Source organism: Mytilus californianus, unplaced genomic scaffold (assembly GCF_021869535.1).
Source record: "Mytilus californianus isolate M0D057914Y unplaced genomic scaffold, xbMytCali1.0.p SCAF_1, whole genome shotgun sequence".
NCBI lineage: Eukaryota > Metazoa > Mollusca > Bivalvia > Mytilida > Mytilidae > Mytilus > Mytilus californianus.
The window spans coordinates 110,785,516-110,801,150 of NW_026262581.1; the positions used below are offsets into that span (position 1 = coordinate 110,785,516).

Below are 15,635 nucleotides of genomic sequence, written 5' to 3' on the forward strand. Positions count from 1 at the left end.
TATTCTCAGTTGCCAAATTTAAGAAAAAAACATGTAAAATTTGCGATAATTTTTCCAAATTGCCAACAGTAATATGAGGCACTGAATAGTTTGAGTTTATGCATTCATGTGAAATTCCAGTTACCTAAAAAAAAACAGGAAGAAAATACCAAGGGGGCAATCAAAAACCTGGTGTCGATTAAAAACAAACAACACCGTGTTAGAAGCCAAAAACGGCGAAAATACAAACAAGAGTCAACAAATCACTTTACAGATAACGAAAGATTGAGGAACACGAACCGTACAAAACATCGGGGTGAAATAAGCAGTTCCTGCTCCACCAGTGGCATCTATCGCAATACTCATGGCAAGTAAAATTCTCTGATAAGTCGCATTCGGTGACGTAACAATCGATGGAAGATGACAGAAATGTGGCAACGACAAGTGTAACATATCCGCAGTCAACTGTTGCAAATATTCCAAATGACTTCAACTTTACTATCTGGAACCCATGGTACCCACGATAGCTTCATTGTAAGCAGCAACACTCTATCAAGAAAATCATGATAGGACACACATATCCTGAAAAGCGTATCAACTGGGATATATATACTTCAACCTATAATTGTTTACTTTTTACACATTGTGACTTGGATGGATAGTTGTCTCATTGGCACTCATACCACATTTTCTTATTTATATCTATGTGAAGAGGTGCCGCTGAAGCTTTTCTCATGACTTAGCGTCCGTCGTCCATCGTCGTCGGTCGTTGTCGTTAACTTTTATAAAAAATCTTCTCTTCTGAAACTACTCCCCTAGATTTTATAAAACTTGGCAATAATCATCATTAGAGTAGAAATGTTCAGAATGTTAAGATCTACCTGCTGTCCATTTACATCAATACTGTCAAAGGACTTCTTACAGTAGTTATTGCCCTTAAATGTTAAATTTCACCGATTTTTTTTCATTTTTGCCTATTATTTTGAAAACTATAATAGATAGAGAGGAACTTTAATAAGAAAAAATGATCAAACAGACAAGGTCTACAAATAAGTCAAACATGGCCGAAATTATCCGAAGACTCCTTATTGTACGATTTTTACCATTTTTTGCGTTTTTGTTTAATATCTTAAAAAAATCTTCTCCTCTGAAACTACTGGGTAAATCTAACCAACCTTGACTATAATCATTATTATGGTATATAATTTTAGAAATATGTTCAATGACCCCTTCTGCAAAAACATGGGCGACATGGCTAAAAATAGAACATAGGGGTAAAATGCAAGTTTTGTCTAAGATCTTGAAAACCGCCATGAATAGAGAAAATCTGACGGGACAGAACTGTTCAGATTGTTAAGATATACCTGCTATTCATCATGATGATTTAAAACAAAGTGGCAGTTGTTGAAGATGCAGGTGAGCGACACAAGCTCTTCGGAGCCTCTAGTTCTTGAGAAACTCCTGTCGAAAGTGTGCCTCTTAAGAAGAAAGGAACAAGGCGGCAAGAAGAGAAGAACAGCTGGTTGCCATATGAATCAATTGTCTGTTGAAAAACACGTCCTCCAAACGTAACAAATGGGTTGTCAATCATAAAATCATACATCACGGTGATGTCAGTTTCAGAAAAAGCTGATGTTTACACTTTCTGGTTTTTCATCCTTTATTGCAAGAAGTGCAAGCGAAATTACCTCACCACTTGTTAGCCGTAAGCAATGAATAAAGCAATCTATATTTTGCTCAATAACGCACCATAAAATTAAGAATAACTTTTCCATTATTTATTTTTTGATCATATCCTAGATGGATATCTTTTAAAGTAAACCCCATAAGCAATTCATCATACTGATAAATATTAAAATAATGCAAAATCTATCTATCATATTTGACATGGCATAGCAGTAGAAGACAATTGAGAATCTGAATTCGTGATTCAAAGAAAGGCAAAACCTTCAGTTAAAGAAACACTGAGATTGATAAATATAAATGTTGTAGCATGGTTCGTTTATTTACGAATTTTAAAACAGAAGGAAAGCATAAAATATACCATACAACACAGTCACCATCAAATTACATGCATATCATATTTAAAGGATAATATGCAGGTTTATAAAAATGTATAACCTCTTGTGTATAGCGATGATCAGCGATACATGTATGCATCTGTATAGTAAGTTTTCGTTTCCTTAAATAGAGATGGAGTCGAAAATTGCAGAATGACGCACAAGCCTGGGCAGGTAAATGTAGGTATGCACATGCATATGGTAAATGGGGAGAGAACGTGTTTAAAGCTGAATCTTTTTTGCCGGATGATGTTCTGATAGAACGGGCTGTCAGTGAATGGTATTTTGAGAAGATGAGCTGGAAATTTACACCTGATTGTTCTGAGGCTTGTCATTACACGCAGGTATGTCTTTTTCCTTAAGAACTAGTTTAGTTTAGTGCAAGTTTTGTTGACCTGTCGACATTTTTATCGACCAAGCAATAATGCGATATAATAATTATGACAATGTTGTCAATTTAATGTCTGTATCAACTCTTAACTGTATCATTCATAGAAGTTCATAATGATCCATTATATCAAATAAAATCTAAAATCCTCGACTATATGAATTTGATGTAAATATCTCTTTTTAATGAGCTTAGTCACAAATTGCTTTCACAAATATTCAATAATGTAATAAAAAGTCGAATATTTGTGGAAATTTCCGCTAAATTATAATGATCGAATTGCTTTATTTCTCTGATCATTTATTTTTATTTATTATTAATATAGTACAAATGCAAAAACAATAAAATCTGACGAATTTGTTAATTTCGATTAACATATAAACAAAGAAATAATTGATTATTTTGTATGTTAATAAGAATGAATCAGGTCTGTCTAATACGTCCAAAATTTTGAGAAATCTCTTATTAAAACTATGAAAATAATAAAACTGAATCAGCATTATAATTAATTTATTATTGTGTCACAAACTTATATAATTATACTTAATTGTCTGAAAACAATATTCTCATTCCTAACTTTCTAGTCCAATAAGAAACAACTAAACGACAACAATTGTATGTTTTGTGGTGAGATATAATATTTGATTACCTGACAATTTTCCTCTATTTATTTTTTGTTTTCACGTAAATTAATTTTGAATTAGTTATATGTATGTTGATTGTTCGCGATTGTTCTTGTCTACGTTAATTATTGAAGGTTATGGTATTAAATTTTTTCATACTAAGTATTGAATTTTAACAAGATTATTGAAGATCTACATGATTAAAAACAACTTTTCATTAATGTTTACAATTAGACAGGTACATGGGATAACGAGAAACAGACTGAAATAGTGTATACCATGTGACTTTTTGAACGACAGTATAAAATATTGTTACATAACTGTTATAGACAAAACATACAATACACATAACATTACATGATTAAAAACAACTTTTCATTAATGTTTACAATTAGACAGGTACATGGGATAACGAGAAACAGACTGAAATAGTGTATACCATGTGACTTTTTGAACGGCAATATAAAACATTGTTACATAACTTTTATAGACAAAACATACAATAAACATAACATATAATACTATTTGTCCCATGGGATTTTTTTTTGTCCCATAGGATAAAATAAATCCCAAGGGACTACAAGAATCCCATGGGACTGAAAAAATCCTATGGGATTTACTCAAAAAGCTCTAGACTATAAAGTTCTTTTTCAATTTGAATTTGGGATTTTATAATCCCATGGGATAAAATAAATCCGATGGGACTGCGAAAATTCCATGGGACTGAAAAAAATCCATGGGATTTTGAGTTATAAAATCCCATGTTTTTTAAATTCAAATTGCAAAAGATCTTTACAGTCAGGAAATTTAAAAAATGAAAACAACACATTAAGAAACTTGGTATTTGATAAATGCCATGTTATTCCGGTGGATTACATTTGCGCGCATTACCATTACATTTGCGGGCAAAAATCATTACACTTGCGCGCAGCTTTTGATTACATGTGCACGCATTCTTTTACAGGTAAACTCAGGTAAATACAGGTAGATTACACTTATTTATTTATTTAACTGTTATTTTAGAGCAGGATAAGTCCGTTTTACTATGCACATGCACTTAGTCCTGGAAATATATACAGATAAAAATGTAGAAATATAGCAAATATAAAGATTAAAAGTACCATTGGTGTCAACATGATGATCGTAACTTCAATTACGATCATCCCAATATGGCGGACACAAATTCAGGTAAATTTTATAAGGCCGATTTCTCCACTTTAACAGCTTATTTTCAGATTTGTATTATGTCAAGAAACAACTGTGAGTTAAAATAGCACTCTTATCGACTTTTCCGAAGTGACCGTCTTTGATTTATGAAGAGAATGTTAGAATTCGCAGCAAAATCGGTAGTAAAATTCGTGTGCGCGTTTAATAGAACGCTAGAAAAACATACTTAAATTAAATACTTGAATTATATAGTTTATTCTATGTTGTACTGTTATACCACTGTTCAGGGTGAGGGGAGGGTTGGCGCCTTCAAACATATTTAATCCCGCTTCATTCTATATGTGCCTGTCCAAAGCCTGTAATTGAGTGCATGGGTTGCCGTTTTTTCTCTTATGGTTAATGTTGGTTCATGTCTGTCATATGTGTTTTTCGTAAATCATTTTTTTATAAGTTTACTCAATTGAATTGTTTTATATTTTTCATGTCGAGGCCTTTTATAGCCGAAAATACGGTATGTTTTTTTTTTCATTTTTATATTAACGAAATATTTTCAAACATGAATAAAAACAAAAATGGCAGGAAGAGGTGCTCCAAAAGGTCCGAAAAAAACAAGTCACAATTTGTCTTTCCCTATTGTTATTTTTTTCTTTTTAGAAAGGTGATGTTCCTTTGGCACCGTTTATATATCCCAACTCGTTCGGTATGCCCTTGTCTGTAGTAACGTTTTGGATTTTAATGAACGTAAACTATATTTTACTGGTGAATTATTAAGTCATGAATTTCGTTACCACAACTGCATTATCTAAAACCCTTACTTAATTCTTCTATAGATATAAAGATTTGATTTTAAAAGGTTTTGCTGTACCTGTAGAAAACTTATTTCAAACTGAATAACACAGAAACACTTTTACGATGATGTTGCTTTACCGAGCCCGGAAATTAAGATACGATCTGGGTAAACTTATGAATACTTAAAATAAATTTATTCCAAAAGGTTACCAATTCAACACTGGGTGTAATTAGATCTTTGCATATTGTTATTTTTTTGTTTTTTTTGGTATTGGTATAAATATTGATTGTGTTATCAGTAAATTAAAACCATACTAAATGTTATTGTTTTACACATATTCACGTTCACGATACTACAATCTGTCGATACCTATATTTTGGCATTGTACAAGGTCATGTTTTTCTTTGTCTGTTAATGACGTCTTTACACTAAATCCATTGGATGTTGTGTGTGTAGTGATTGACATTTTAGTCTTAGAAACGTGTTTTTTTATTAGTTGTTATTGGCTTTGAACTGGATGTCAATAACTGCGAGTACTCTCAGATCTGTACTATGTGTCTTTTTTGTTGTTGCTATGGATGTATAAATACCCTGCCTCGTTCGGTTTGTGTTTTTCTTTGAAGTTTTTCTGCTTTTATCGATCTAAAAAGCTAAGCATTTTTCAACTGATTTTTATAGTTTGTTCTTATATTGTTCTGTTACTCCACTGTCAACTAGGGGAGGACTGAGCGTTCACAAATATGTTTAACCCCGCCACATTCGTTATGTGCCTGTCCCAAGTCATGAGCCTGTAGTTTAGTGGACTGGTTGTCGTTGGTTCATGTCTGTCATATTTGCCTTTTCGTAATTGTTTTATTATAAATTAGGCCGTTGGTTTTCTCAATTGAATTGTTTGATATTTTTTCTTGTCTCATTGTTGAAAGTTGTCTATAATTGCTTACATCCACTTCATTTGAACTTTGGAAGATAGTTGTCTCATTAAGAATCATACCACATCTCTTTATGTTTTATGAGAAAAGTCAACTTTAACAAAGATGGTTTGGAAACAATGCTAACAGCTTTTCAGCAGAACAAAATGCTGTTACTGGGGACATTTTCCGATTCTGTAATCACGGACAATCTCACGGTCGTCTAGGAAAACCAATGGATTTGTTCGATCTCTGAAGACCCTTTTGGATATCCTATGTTGTTCTCTTGAACGCACATTGCACATTGAAAGCGCAATTTTATCAACTAAGAGAGAGAAAGGGGTGCCCCTGACCACTCTTCTTAGAATTTATGTTAAGTTTTCAATAAAAAAAGAATGCTGATATACTTAAAATTTGCCAAGAGTAATCAAAGACGATCTTAAGTTGATTATCGACGTTTGAGATACCCAGTCGATAACATTAAAACTAAGAGAGCGTTCCGAGAGGAATAAAGAGTACTCTTAGGGATGCGAGTGGGACATGAATTTTAAGGGCTTTCAATCATTCTAAAATTACTTCAAGATACACTCTTAGCAGATAAGATGATCTTATGATAAGATGATCTTAAGTACTAAGATTGCTTCATGATACCAGCCATTGGTTGCTTTTCCATCATTTAGTAGGAAAAAAACATTCAATGGCAATACTTAAAAAGATGTTTCTTGACATAATGCAAATCTGAAAATAAGCTGTTAAAGTATATATAAAATTTACCTGAATTTGTGTCCGCCATATTGGGATGATCGTAATTGCAGTTACGATCATCACGTTGACACCAGTGAAGTACTGGAGTCAGTTTCACAAAAAAACGTACGACTAAGATTGATCGTAAGTAATTGTTCATGACTTACGACAAGACAAAGATTTGTCGTAAGTTTTTTTGTGAAACCGATTCCTGATTTTACATTTCGTAACGTGCTGAATATTTGAAGCCCACTGCTTTAAGAAACACAAAACACAAAAATACATGGATGTGCTGAATAAAATTGCTCATTGTAGTGCGCATGGAATGATTCCGGGCTGTTTGTAGTACGCCTAGATTCTGCTGACGGTAGTGATGTTCAAATACTTGGAGGAAAAGGGGAATCTAGTGAAATACCTTTGCAAATATTTACGGTGCATCGCCCTGAAATATCCCCTGACTTAAGGGTTCTTTTGATACGGAAAGAAAATCCATCATACACTAATGAATTTTTCCTCCGACTTGATTTTGACATACGAAACTCCATATTTGTTAATTCACTATTCGGTAGTACAGAATACTACATACTCTGAAATATTCGCAATTAAGTTCCATGTATGTCTTAAGCTATTACGGGATTTCTCATGATCATTCTATATCTTTTTAGAATTCCATATGAAAAAATATATGATTTAAATTTACAAATATGTTCAAAATTCATAATAACCATAGTAATATTGATCATGAATTATCTTTTTTACCTGTGTTACCTGTAAAATGAATGCGCGCAAATGTAATTAAAAGCTGCGCGTAAACGTAAAAAAAGTTTAATCCCCAAATATGCGCAAATGTTATGCGGCCTGTTATTCTGCACATTTTGGTTATTTTCATGAAAGGGTATCTTTAAGAAAAGGTGGCGCCGGATTTACAAATCAGTGCTTTTTGCAAATTTAAAGTGTTCAGTGTTAATAACAATATGCTTAACATCATTATATTAATATCTCATTGATATTAGCGACCTTGAAAAAAAATATAAGATAATTCGAAAGTACTTATGATTTGACCCAAAACGCCTCCTCTCCCAAAAAATAAACAGATGTCTTACTCTATCTCTTTCTTGTGAGTAAGCGGGAATGAAAGATTCTTCAAAAGTGGGCGAAATCGATATAAGCAATTTTCTTATCCCAAGGACCATAACTTTCGAAACAATTACACAACCATAATGAAACTCACACATTTGATTACTTAAAAACAGCAACGTCTAAAATAACTGTATAGAACAATAAAAAATTATTTATTTTGGTTCCAGTCATGTTCATCTCACATAACATTACTATGGAAAATTCCATATCATACGTTATTGCTTTATTTTCATTAGGTTGTTTGGGCAGAATCGGAAGAAATAGGATGCGCCTTCAAACGTTGTACAACTTTATTTTTGACAGAAGAATTTATACCAAATGGTTGGATGTTGGTTTGTTATTACAATCCACAGTATGTATAAAAGTAAAAAAATTGACACATGCTATGAAATAACTTCATGACCAAACATTGCATGTGGAAGAATAGTTTAATAACGACTAGTAAAAAAGAGGAAAAGATATGAAGGTGGTAATAAAAAAAACCCAGAAAAAACCATAGCTAAGAAAAAAAAATAGAAAAATAGACGAACTGATCACCATGCAGTAAACAAAAACCATATAGTGAGCAATATAACCCTAACAAAAACCGAGTGCAAACTCAGGTGCTTCTGAAGGGGTAAACAGTTCCCATTCCACTAGTGCCACCAGTCGTGTTGCTTATTGCAGGTAAAATCCAGTGTTAAGTCGCATTCAATGCTGTCACATAAAAGAGTGAAACAAGAACGGACTGTGGCTACGATAAGATGGAGATTTCCTTTATTATCTTCGTCCTACCGTTGACCTACTTTGGTTAAATAGATTCCTTGTAAGTAGCAAATATCTATCAAGGAAATCATTATAGGAAAAGCCATCCAAGAAAAATCGTATCAACTTAGAGATATATCCTTAATACGCAGGAAGGACTGGAATAATGCTGCATATAAGTGAAAAGATCACAATTGGACAATTGAAATAATCTCTTGTCGTAAAGTATAGCTCTGAACCGATTCTCACTATCAATTTCTAGATGTAAGTCAATATATGAAGCAGACCTAATTGTATCTGTAGTATCCTTTTTTCAAATTCAATTGGATAGATGCGATTAATAGGAGCACCAAACTTTACATTATTCAGTGAAAGGACATAGTTTATATAGCAGCACTTGAAGTTAAAGGATAATGATATTTTATTTTCATTCCTCTTGAGCCCTTGTGTGACAAAAGAACAAGTCAGAGGGAAGAGGAGCACAGTTGGTTTCAATAGGAATTAAAATATTAGTTCATATAAACACAAATATTATTATCGTATATATAAACATCATTAGTCGTGATGAAATATAATATAAACCGAAAAGAGTTAAAAAAAAATTTTTTTTTTTAAATTTAAGACTAAACGTCAGCAGGCTCTTGGAAATGTGTTGCGAACAAACGATGTCAAACATGCACACCCACACTTAGTTTCACATTTTCTCTCTTTGGAAATAAACTCATCATATATACCAGGATTTAAATTTTGTACGCCAGACGCGCGTTTCGTCTACAAAAGACTCGCAAGTAATGCTCGACTAAAAAAAGTTTAAAACTTGCACCATATTCTGCAATGTAACTTGCAAAACCACAAACACTGGGCATCTTTTACAATGTAAATGTGGTATGCAGTACATTGGTGAGTCAGAACAGTCATTTCACTAACTTATAAATGGCATTGGTATTGACTATGACTGTAAGCCAGACTCTCTAATCTATTTGAGATCTCCTGATTACATAAAGTGAAACTTGAGCTAAATGAAAACTAGCATCAGTTTTTTACCCCCAACACGATGCATGGAAAGAGACATGCTAACGGGATGGATTTTGGATTAGGAAGTTAACTGCATAGGCACCAGATGGAATCAATGAGGAGGGGTAATTCGCATTGTGTAGTACAAACTACAGAATGATGTTGAATGTATAAATACACAGTCACGGAATGTTTATTTACAGACTTCTTATTAATTAGAAATAAAATTATTGACATTCAAGAGGAATTTTAGTAATAACATTCACGGTTCAATTTTTTATGTACCAGAAGAGCATTTTGACAATAAATGTATCTTCTGTGGTGCTCAAGGTTAAAATATTTGAAATTCCTAAACCTAACACAAACATTAAAGAACTGACAAAACTCAAATGGAGAGAATCTAATATTTTCTTATATGTATTATGACATATATTAAATATATTCACTAAAGCTATAATATTATGGAACAAAAAAAACATATATGATGTCAGAATTCACCAACATCTTAACAATTCATGTAAATTGCTAAACTTCGAACCTCAGTTTCGGATACAAATATAATTGTTATAGCAATCGGCGTAAGTTCTTCAAAGGAAATAAAGAAACAGAAAGCAATTGAAGCAGGAAATATCATTTTATGCAGATTTAGTTGTTTGTCTAAATATGAATCCATTGTTTTATTTTACAGAGGAAATATAATAGGACAGATGCCATATACTCATGGTAAACCATGTAGTACTTGTAAACAGGGATATACATGTAGCCGAAAACTTTGTGGCAGTATGTATATTTTTTTGTGTTGAATTTCATTTTTTTTGCCAAATAACATATCAAATAAATACAAATATAATTTTACGTTTTTTTTTAATCAAGATCACTAGCATTTAAGCTCTCGAGTTTGCTGATAATTGTCATGTGCATTGTATATTTCTATGGCTAATATAATGCCTCCTTGGAACGATAAGTGACTAAACCATTTGTAGTTAGCAAGATATCATTTGGAGGAGAAGTAAGGTAGAACAAACTCAGTCTCAAGTTAATCACACCACTTTGATCTTTTAGTTACAATATACAACAAATTGTAGAAATTAAAATTAAACAGAATTATAGTCCTGAACGAGATCCAGTGGCGGATCCAGAAATTTTCATTAGTGGGGGCCCACTGACTGCCTAAGAGGGGGCCCGCCCCAGTCATGCTTCAGTGATTCCTTTAATAATCAACCAAATTTTTCCCACAAAAGGGGGGACCCGGGCCGCCTGGGCCCCCCTCTAAATCCGCCTCTGAGATCGAGGAGATTTTAAAGCAACTAGTTTTTATCAAGTGTAATAATGAACGATAGAATTCCAAATACTAGTCTCGTTATTCCTTGTTTATTGAGAATGTAGATTGTGTAAACTATCATACATGTGTGACATGTTATTTATCTTTTTTTTATTATAGAAAGTTAATATGTTCAAGCTACCGCATTTATGTGTTTGAGTCTTTAATATAATGTATTCTATTCAAAGTATACCCTTAAAGCAAATTTTACATATATATTCTATATTGCACATTGATAAATAACTTGAACATACTCAGTTATGACACTTCTACTAGTTTTACAGTTAATGGTTTAAATAGGTTTTTTAGAATCGTCTGCGAGCTCGTTGAAAAACGGTTTGTGAATAAATAAAAGTGTTTAATTTCTTATAACTAGTATTTTTCCTGATTGACTCAGTCGTCGATAAATCATCATGTATTTACATGAATGCAAAAACATTGGCAAACAAAACAAAACGAGCACATACAGAAACATATAAGTAACTAAAAAGTAAACAAAAGTTTTGGAAAACTACGTATGTGCGTATTTCTTGTCCCTTTAAAAAAACATCTGTCTTATGAACACCATCGTATTTGTTTTTTTTTTTTTTATCTGCTCATGACATCAGAACCTAAAAATGCATCATTTTAGACGTTTTAATGGTATACGAACATAAGATATCGATTTTTACATCTTTGAATATCAGGCGAGTTAACATTAGAATTCCAAACAATTTCTACTACACAAAATGTAGCTGTAATTTCTGAGCCATGTTAGCTAGGAATTAAGATGCATTAATATTTAAACGTATCTTGTTTTTCATTATAGAAGGAGCAGTGGCAGGACGGTATATGCCTCATAATAATCCACGTCCAGTACCTCCTAATAATCCTCGACCAAAACCAACACCTAGAGTTAACCGTAAGTATAAATGTGTATTACTGTTTAGTCAAGGTGAAGGATAGACGTAATGCACATGTTAATATTTGGTAATACACATGTTGATATTGGGAAATGCACATGATAATTTTGAGCAATGCACAGTTGGTAATGCACATGTCAATACAATGATGTGTCAGGCAAAAATAGATAATGCACATGTCAATTCGATGATGTGCAAGGCAAAAATAGATAATGCACATGTCAAAAAGGGCGATTATTTTGTTTATAATAGACATAATGCACATATCAATAATTGTAACGTATTGATAATAGTCAATACCTAAAAAGTTTTATGGCAATAGGTAATGCATTTATAGATTGAACGACTAATAGTAGTGATATAACCTACATATATAAGTCACTCTCTTTTTTTCTAAAGACTGAAATAAGTACATGATCCAATAAATCAACAGGTTAAGCATCAACTGCTGTAATGGTTTCATTGTTAGCACAATATTTTATTATTTGTAACTGAATAAGTCAACTTGGAATAAGACATATTGTATATAATAGTTAAATAAAAAGTAATAAAGATTGCAAACGTAAACGCTGTAACCCAAACAACTTCCATGTGAGATTTTTTTTTTTATTAATATCGTACAATATTTTACCACAAACAAGGGGCACCACCACATCCAATACAACTCAGACAACACACCTCTCATTCAGCTCGCCCTCAAGCAAACAGACATAAATCAGGTCCAAACGCTCCACCACCTCCTGCGTACAGATACCAACCAGCGGCAAATCAACCACCAAGAACAGCGGCTAATCAACCACCAAGACCAGCAGCTCATCCTCCCCGACAACCAGCTCATCCTCCACGGCAACAACTGCATCCTCCAAGACAACCAGCTCCTCATAATACTAGAGCACCTGTTCGTCAATATCAGGCACAACCAATGCAACAATCATATCCAAGTAATTCACCGCACTATAATATATCTAGTGCATGTATCATATAATCTTTATATTATCCTACATCACTTTTTCTCTCCTATTCAGACTATTAGCTCACCTGACCAAAATGGCTAGCTCAGCTGTCGTTCGTTGTCTAAGCGTTTTGCTTATACATATTCTTACCTGAAACCACCCAGCTAAAATTAACTAAATTTGATGAGAAGTTAGTTCATTTGGTTTCGACCGGATGAAAACAGTCATGACCACCAGACGCAATCGTCGATTCTTATTGGCTTATTTTCAAAACTCTTCCAACCCGAAACAACAAGGCGAAATGATTGAAACTTTAGGGAAATGATGATTAGAGGACTCTCTACAAACGATCCTCAATTATATTGGTTGGGTGACGAACATGACTGCATAAATAGCGCATAGTTCCCATTGAAACTTATGGAAAATCATATTCTATCTTCTTCTCTGAAATTATTTAACAAATATTTACAAAAATTTACGGGCATGATGCACGGAGGGTCGTCTACAAATGATTCTCATTTTCGTTGATAGAATGGAAAACGAGGTCGCCAGAGGCAATCTGATTGGGCAATTATAAAACGCAACTTCTGTGAAATTACAGGTTAAAATGTTTTGAAACTTTACAGGAATTATAACTTGAGGAACCTCATTTAATGAACATGTCGCTATAATGTTAACATAAAGTTCCTTTGGAAAATCAGGTTTTCATCTTCTCTTAGACAGCAGGGACAGCATAAATCAAACTTAACAGGGAAAGTATATGGAAGGTTGTTTACAAATAACTCTCGTTTGGTTACAAAATGTAAAATTATGAAAAATAATTGTGACATTTGCTTTCTTGGAACTGTAGGGAATTGGACGTTCATAAACCTGTTAAAACGGACATGAATATTTCTTGGTTACAATGGACAGTACTAATTTTAAACCCGTTAAAACGGACATGAATATTTCTTGGTTACAATGGACAGTACTAGTTTTAAACCTGTTAAAACGGACATGAATATTTCTTGGTTACAATGGACAGTACTAATTTTAAACCTGTTAAAACGGACATGAATATTTCTTGGTTACAATGGACAGTACTAATTTTAAACCTGTTAAAACGGACATGAATATAACTTGGTTACAAGGGACAGTTCTTATTTTAAACCTGTTAAAACGGACATGAATATTTCTTGGTTACAAGGGACAGTACTAATTTTAAACCTGTTAAAACGGACATGAATATTTCTTGGTTACAATGGACAGTACTAATTTTAAACCTGTTAAAACGGACATGAATATAACTTGGTTACAAGGGACAGTTCTTATTTTAAACCTGTTAAAACGGACATGAATATTTCTTGGTTACAAGGGACAGTACTAATTTTAAACGACATGAATATTTCTTGGTTACAAGGGACAGTACTAATTTTAAATCTGTGAAAGCGGACATGAATATTTCTTGGTTACAATGGACAGTACTAATTTTAAACCTGTTAAAACGGACATGAATATTTCTTGGTTACAAGGGACAGTACTAATTTTAAATCTGTGAAAGCGGACATGAATATTTCTTGGTTACAATGGACAGTACTAATTTTAAACCTGTTAAAACGGACATGAATATTTCTTGGTTACAAGGGACAGTACTAATTTTAAATCTGTGAAAGCGGACATGAATATTTCTTGGTTACAATGGACAGTACTAATTTTAAACCTGTTAAAACGGACATGAATATTTCTTGGTTACAAGGGACAGTACTAATTTTAAATCTGTGAAAGCGGACATGAATATTTCTTGGTTACAATGGACAGTACTAATTTTAAAACAGAACAAATAACATCTGCATGCAATATGAAGGCCATAGAGTAAATATGCGTTATGATAAAAATACATGGTCTTCACTATTCTCTATACTCTATACTCTGCAAGTAGTTATACCCACATTGTGCAGAAAGATAGTAGTTCATCATGAGTGGTAATGTTGGTACAAATCCAAAGTTCCACGACAACACTAACACTACAAAGCCAAGTTTGACATACGAATCTTTTTTAAAATTTTTTTATTCAAATAAACTACCCGTAAATCGCAGATGTATGGTATGTGATGTAAACTTCTAACACTCGTACTTGCAATTTTGTGAAAAAATTCAAATCATCAGCTAAACAATAATGTAATTACCATAGTAGTCCGAACTTAATAAAGGCAGATGGTAAGATGATATCAGAAATACACCGTTCACAATCATTTCAAGATTGAAATCTTGTCAACTTTGTATATACTAAAAGGTACGCTAAAATGGGGACTTCCGGTGTGTAAGATAGGTTATGTTGCACCCTTAATAACTTACTAGCATCTAACATCATGGAGTTACTAACAATAATATTTAGGGACATATGCAAATATCTTGGACATTTTAACATTTTAACTAAAAATATTATTAACAGTTAGGTTTGATGTAATCCTTTAATGTACTTCCAAAGAATTTTGTATATTTATTTTAAAAAGTCATGAACTACTTTTTTCTATGATAATTCTAAAAAACTGATATAGCAATAAAGCTTCAAATCCCGAAAATTGGCTGGGGTATAGAAATAAGAACGTACCTATTGGATTTATTGTTGATATGTGCTCATCATGAACTTGGATGAAATATTTGCCACTGGACGTTAAGCAAACAACAAGCACTCATTAAAGCTACTGACAACAATGAACTATAGTCATCTTTGTTTTGTTAGTCTTTCAGATTTATTAATTTATCAACATTACAAGAGTTTCGAAATGTGTTAAGTTAATTTCATTCCAAAAGTAGTTTTAACCATTCAGAATTAAAAAAGGTGAAATTGTTTACATGTTTAAGAAATTTATAAATTTGCTTCTTGTTCACAAACAACTGCCATTTCACATTTATTCATTAA

General features: G+C 32.8%; 1 protein-coding gene across 3 annotated transcripts in view; it reads left to right on the plus strand.

The window, feature by feature from the left end:
- LOC127730625 (uncharacterized) overlaps positions 1-15,635 on the plus strand; it is a 35,037-nt gene that overhangs the window by 1,321 nt on the left and 18,081 nt on the right. Inside the window, exons 2-6 of one of the 3 annotated variants that reach the window (XM_052239122.1) lie at positions 2,171-2,383; positions 8,036-8,151; positions 10,246-10,337; positions 11,687-11,779; positions 12,422-12,721. In XM_052239122.1, coding sequence (XP_052095082.1) covers positions 2,171-2,383; positions 8,036-8,151; positions 10,246-10,337; positions 11,687-11,779; positions 12,422-12,721 — 814 coding nt within the window. The remainder of the gene's footprint in view (positions 1-2,170; positions 2,384-8,035; positions 8,152-10,245; positions 10,338-11,686; positions 11,780-12,421; positions 12,722-15,635) is intronic. The other 2 variants (XM_052239131.1, XM_052239135.1) reach the window with 2 other exon arrangements.